At 42.3% G+C, this 6,078-nt stretch overlaps 1 protein-coding gene across 1 annotated transcript; it reads right to left on the reverse strand.

The window, feature by feature from the left end:
* On the reverse strand, positions 1-4,913 carry dipk1b (divergent protein kinase domain 1B). The gene is made up of 5 exons (XM_053648973.1): positions 4,432-4,913; positions 2,774-2,908; positions 2,235-2,342; positions 1,718-1,861; positions 1-1,366 (listed from the first exon to the last, which is right to left on the reverse strand). Exons 1-5 carry the CDS (start codon positions 4,528-4,530, stop codon positions 554-556), a joined length of 1,299 nt encoding a protein of 432 aa, XP_053504948.1. The 5' UTR covers positions 4,531-4,913; the 3' UTR covers positions 1-553.
* Positions 4,914-6,078: the final 1,165 nt, after the last annotated feature.

Raw genomic sequence — 6,078 nt, forward strand, 5'->3', positions numbered from 1 at the left:
GAATAAAGGTCATGTAAACTTTTTAACGAGTTCATTTGTGTAAATTCAGTTATTATTGTGTCTTGTGGACTACATGTAAACGTGTGTTATGTGAAATAGCTTATTTAGGGCAGGATTAAATAAAAAAAACAAAACGCAATTTTAACTATCCCAATTTTAATGATTTTTGCAGATTCTGCAAGGGGTATGTACATTTATGAGCACAACTGTATATGTAGGAGTAAGGAGTTAAATGTGGGATTTTGTGAAATGGTTTTAAAATAAGCTCCTTTGCCCTCTATATGTGTGGTTAATTAAAGAGATTTCCTGAGTCACACTTTTATTGAGCTTTTCCTGAAGCTTCTTTGCTGAAGGTTATGGCTCATGATTAGTCCATTCAAATATACATCCAGGAAGAAAGTACGTCCTTCGTTACCGTCCAATGTACAAAACTGTTCACCACATTCTGTGTCAGATTTGTGGTCACTATACTGGAGTTTTCTTTCGTCCTGACAGAGGAATTCCTTCCGTATATTTCTGTGTCCATGTTTCAACCAACCTCTTTTTTTTTTTATCAAGAATATTTGGTGTCCGAGATCTTTTTCCATAGCAGTGTTTTGAGATTGTTTAACACAAGTGAGTGATGCACCTCCATTTGTGAGGCCAGGCCACTCAGTGTCATGCAGGTGCGTAGTTGCTTGTCCAAGTCATCCATCAAGTCAGATGGTGCCCCAAAAAACAGGAAATCCCTCAGGAGGGCGCACACTTTAGCTAGATTTGGTCGCACCACTTCCGTGTTGCACTGTTTGGCCAAACGGTCACAAGTGGCTGTGCAGTCGCTCCCAAACGTGCAGTCAGTGTTGACTTGGCAAGCTCGTCCTCTCAGGAATGCCCGCACTGTTGCTTCTGGTACCACATTTCCCAGGTCAAGCATCTTGCAGTCATAGTTGGTGCTGTAGCCTACTCGCTGGGGTGTGGCATCACACATGTAGAAAGTGCCATAGGCACCATGGAAGAGTTCTTCGACCATCTCTAGCAGGCCGATCGCAACACGGGCACGGTGTGGCCAAGCCGGAGCCAGCCAGTGGTTCAGGGAGCTGCTTAGAGCTTTGGGCAACAGGGGGTGGAGCCAAGACGGTATGTTCACACTAAAGAGGGTGCTATGGGCCACGTGCTCTGTGGTGTAAAGTTGGCCACAAAACCCCAATAGATGGGGCGCATGCTCTTTATCCTGTAGCACCAGAGTCAAGACGAACTCATTAATGCGCAGCAGAGCCCACACTGACTTCGCTTCAGCTAGAGACACTTTACCATCAGCGTTGACATCAGCCAGTGAGACAATGCGCAAGACAAGTGAGCCAAGAGACAGCTGTTCCCCCAGACTGTTCTACAGAGAGGACAGAAAGATAACCAGACAGACAGACAAAGAAAGATGTTGAAAGAGAAAATGAACAATGTTTTTCAGTTGGGTGTTGCAAACTTACGCATACAACCGTAACGCTTTACATTTTACATTTTCAGACTATTCACTTTTCTTGGCTAGTTACTGTACATGCAGCATTATCCTTCATGCAAATAAAGATAAAGAAAAACAAAAAGATAAATGATAGGAACTCTGGTTAGAAATCGGGGGGGGGGGGGGGGGATAGTAGATATTCTAGACAACAAGAAGTAGATGGAAACCTCAGTTTTGTGTAAAAATACATAAATAAATAAATAAATCAGTGGACAGAAGTACCTTGAGAAAATCGTGCAGCATCTCTCGGAATTCATCCATGGACGTGCCCCGGGTGGGTTTATCATACAGACTGGCATCACGCTGAGCATCATGCAATCCACACTTTACTACCACAGCTTTCTCTTTCCACATGGCACTGTATACCTGCAACACACACACACACACACACACGTCTTACTATCCTCGTAAGGATTGTCAATTATCCATGATATGCCACATCTAACACTAATCTTAAGAAGTTGAAGGGCCTGTATGAGTGTGTGTGGTATGAGATTATGTGACTTTGGTCTTTGTCCAATCAGCTGAGCAGTTTTACTCTTTACATGTTCAACTTCAGACAAATTCAAACAAAGATTTCAACATTTTTTTCTGTGTTCAAACATCTGAGTGCATCTAGTACTACTCCACGCATGGCAGGTAATTGCAAATGCACCTGTCAAAATGAGGTGTTGGGCATCAGGTGATGATCAGTTGTGTTACCGTTTAAATGAATGATATGGATTGTGAATTTGTTTACCTGATGTGTAGGCGATGTGGAGAGGCAGCGCTGTAGAGTTAGAGTTTTCTCCTCACACAACGACTTACACACAGAGCCAGAGATGACCCCCTTATGGTAGTGCTCGCACTGATATATGCACACACACACACGACAACATTTTCATATTCTAAGGAAAGCTTGTTACTATGTGAGCACAATACACATACAGTATCTACATGAGTTCCTGCCACTGCTGTGTACACCGCTTGTGAGTGATACCTTACTTGGCCTGATCACAACAGTGTGTGTGAGAGTCATCCAACAAACTAAGTTTCTTGACTCAAAAATTAAAGTATTTCAAACATCTCATATCATAAATTCTGACAATTATCTACATACAGTATACAGTATCAATCTGGGTGGATTAAACGATTAAAGAAAACTCTTTAATGCCAAGTTGAATAAACCAGATGCTTGCGCTAGACGGCGTATATGACGGTGAACATTAATGCAGTGATTTACAGTCAACACGGCTGATGTCAGATGTGTATTCTGGGAGCTGTAGTGCAGTAGCTTACAATGAGCATTGTACAGACATGTCCCCTGCACAGCTCAGAGTAGGAGGAGTACTGCATGTAGACAACCCAGCTGGCCACCAGTACACCCAGCCATGCCACCATCAGGTACTTCACCTTCACTGCAGGCAAGCGGGACTGAGCGGAAAAAAGTGAGAAAGAAACAGAAAAAGACCACGTTATTAAGAAGTTAGGAAGAAGTGAGACAAGGAAACTTTTTGGCAAACGTTTGGACTCCTCACAGACGATCTTCTCCAGTAAAGAAAGACGGACACTTAAACACAGGTCGATACACGCAAAGTGAATGAATCACGACAATATATCCCAGACAAGCTAAATAATCTTTGTAGCATGCGATAAATAAACTGCTGGTTTAAAAAAAAAAAGTTCATTCATTAAGTTATTTCATGCATAAGAAACTATTATCCTCACACATGAACATTTAGCTTAAACTTTTAAATGTTTGGTGATATGATATTCCACATTAGTACTATATTTTTTGTACCTAGTATAGATGAGATTGTTTTAGAAACACGGATGTCTGAAAATATACAGAGAGTGTTACGACTATACAGAAGACCATACGGAGTGATTTGTGCACAAGAGATGATAAACTCTCCTCCACATACAGTTAGGTCCATATATATTTGGACACTGACAAGTTTTGTTATTTTGGCTGTTTACCAAAACATATTCAAGTTGCAGTTAAATAATGAATAGGGGCTCGAAGTGCAGTCTCTAATCTTTCATTTAAATGTATTCCCATCCACACTGAAGGAAGAGTTTAGGAATTACAGCTCTTTAATATGTGGCCCCCTCTCTTTCAAGGGACCAAAAATAATTGGACATTTGACTCAAAAGCTGTTTCATGGACAGGTGTGGGCTATCCCTTTATTGTTTCTTCATCGGTTATGCAGGTAAAAGGTCTGGAGTTGATTCCAAGTGTGTCATTTTCATTTGGAAGCTGTTGCTGTGAACCCACAGCATGCAATCAAAGGAGCTCTCAGTGCGAGTGAAACGGGCCGTCCTTACGCTGCGAGAGTTGATTCAGTGGTGTAGGAGTTATATGCAATATCACGATGTCAATATAATAATAAATGATAATGGTTATATGAGTATAAATTACTTTAGAGTATCACCATGTTTGTTTTACTGGCACTTTCTTAGCAGAAGCTAAATACGGCAATAAATCTTAAGTCGCTCAGCAGTAGCTCAACCGTTTTGGGGTCGCAGTCATTGTTGTTGTTGTTAATAATAATCCATCCCTCCATCCATCTTCTATACCACTCATCTTTCAAGGTCGCAGGGATCCTGGAGCCTATCCCAGGGAGCATGCATTGCAGGGCACAATCATATACTCATGCATACACTACGGACACTTTGGACACGCCAATCAGCCTACCATGCATGTCTTTGGACTGGGGGAGGAAACCGGAGGACCTGGAGGAAACATGCAAACTCCGCACACATAGGGCAATCAAACCCCCAACCCTGGCAGTGTGAAGGAACATGCTAACCACTAAGTCACCGTGCACCCGTTAGTAATAATAATAATAATAACTCTTATTATTAACATTATTATTATTATTATTATTATTATTAGTGGTAGGAATAGTGTTGGGTTATTGTTCAGCACGGAGAAAGATGAAACTGCACCCTACCTGCAGGCCCTTGGAAAGCGGGCACAGCAGCACGAGATGCACGAGCCTCCGCAAAGCGCGCGGCATCTTCGCGAGCCGCTCATGTCCTCTCACCGCCATACGTAATACTGCGACCCGACATTGCGCGCGCACCCCCACCTTTAAAATCACTACAAGGACCTACAATGGCCACGGAGAGGATTAAAATGGGGTCCCCGAAAACGACCTCGGTCCTTTCTACAAAAACTCAGTTCGGTGCCGGCGTGTGTTTTATCTCTGCGGGTTTTCCTTTGATGAATGAAACAATGTCCTCTCGTAGCCTGAACGTTAAGAACGAGTCCTTTCTAGTGCCGCATCCTGCAGAAACTCGCATCGCTCGTGTTTCCTAAACCTTCCGCGCTCCGAGCTGCTGCTTTAACGGTCCGTTATGAGAAATACGTGATGTGAGGCCCGGTTCTCCGGCCCTCACGCGCACTAACGAATGGACGAACGGCTTTTCTCTTTCTCCCTCGTTGTGATTCGACGGTGTTTTAAAGGGGTTGTTGATGCAGTCTACAAAGGGGGGGGGTTGTATGGGGGACCGTCCAGAGGAAAATACTCTCTTAAAGGAATAGTTTTGAGGGACAGGGCTGGAATCTCAGGCGAAATTCAGACATCCAACTCAAATCTGATTTTGGTATATTGAAGCAGGAAATAATTTGTGCCGTAACATTTGTATTCGATTTCAAATACGATTAAAATTTGATTTAGGTGACCCTGTGTGTGCGGAGTTTGCATGTTCTCCCCGTGCTGCGGGGGTTTCCTCCGGGTACTCCGGTTTCCTCCCCCAGTCCAAAGACATGCATGGTAGACTGATTGGCTTGTCCAAAGTGTCCGTAGTGTATGAATGGGTGTGTGAGTGTGTATGTGAGTGTGCCCTGTGATGGATTGGCACCCTGTCCAGGGTGTACCCCGCCTTGTGCCCGATGCTCCCTGGGATAGGCTCCAGGTTCCCCGTGACCCTGAAAAGGATAAGCGGTATAGAAGATGGATGGATGGATGGATGGATAGTCTCCATTTTTGGTCCAAGTGCATTTACCTTTAATTAATTGACTTTCCTTTTCAAATCCTAAAATAGAAAAAAAGGAAAGCAACTAATCCAAATTTGGATGTCAGAAACATTTTTCTCTACACTGTGAGTTAGCAGAACTCAAAAATTAAGGCAGTCAGTTTTCCTTAAAATGTTTAGTTTATAAACTCAAATATCCGAGTTTTGTACACCTTGCAGTTTTAGCATTGGTTACACGCATATTTTAAGTGTTCTACTTTATTAATGAGTTTATTAATGAGCAACTCAGAATGTTTATTACTGTCAAATGTTTACTATTATTCAAAACAGTATGTGTGTTTGTATCGTGATAATCTTTCTTAACTTTGTGCCAAGAGTTCATAGTTTATGTTTTGTGTTTTGTTTGGATCTTTATTAAACTAAAATATGCACTTGCATCCAACTCGCCTCCCATTTCATGACAAATAGTATGTTTCGCGTAATGTCTTATCACAACAACTAACAGCATCAAAATAATTGCCCAAATTTGACATTCTGTGACCGTTATGAGTAAGTTGTCCGTTGTGCTGTTCCTGAATGAAAGGGAACAGTGGTATAGGTGTTAAGTGCATAATGTTATT

This window comes from Ictalurus furcatus, chromosome 18 (assembly GCF_023375685.1).
Source record: "Ictalurus furcatus strain D&B chromosome 18, Billie_1.0, whole genome shotgun sequence".
In the NCBI taxonomy this organism is placed as follows: domain Eukaryota; kingdom Metazoa; phylum Chordata; class Actinopteri; order Siluriformes; family Ictaluridae; genus Ictalurus; species Ictalurus furcatus.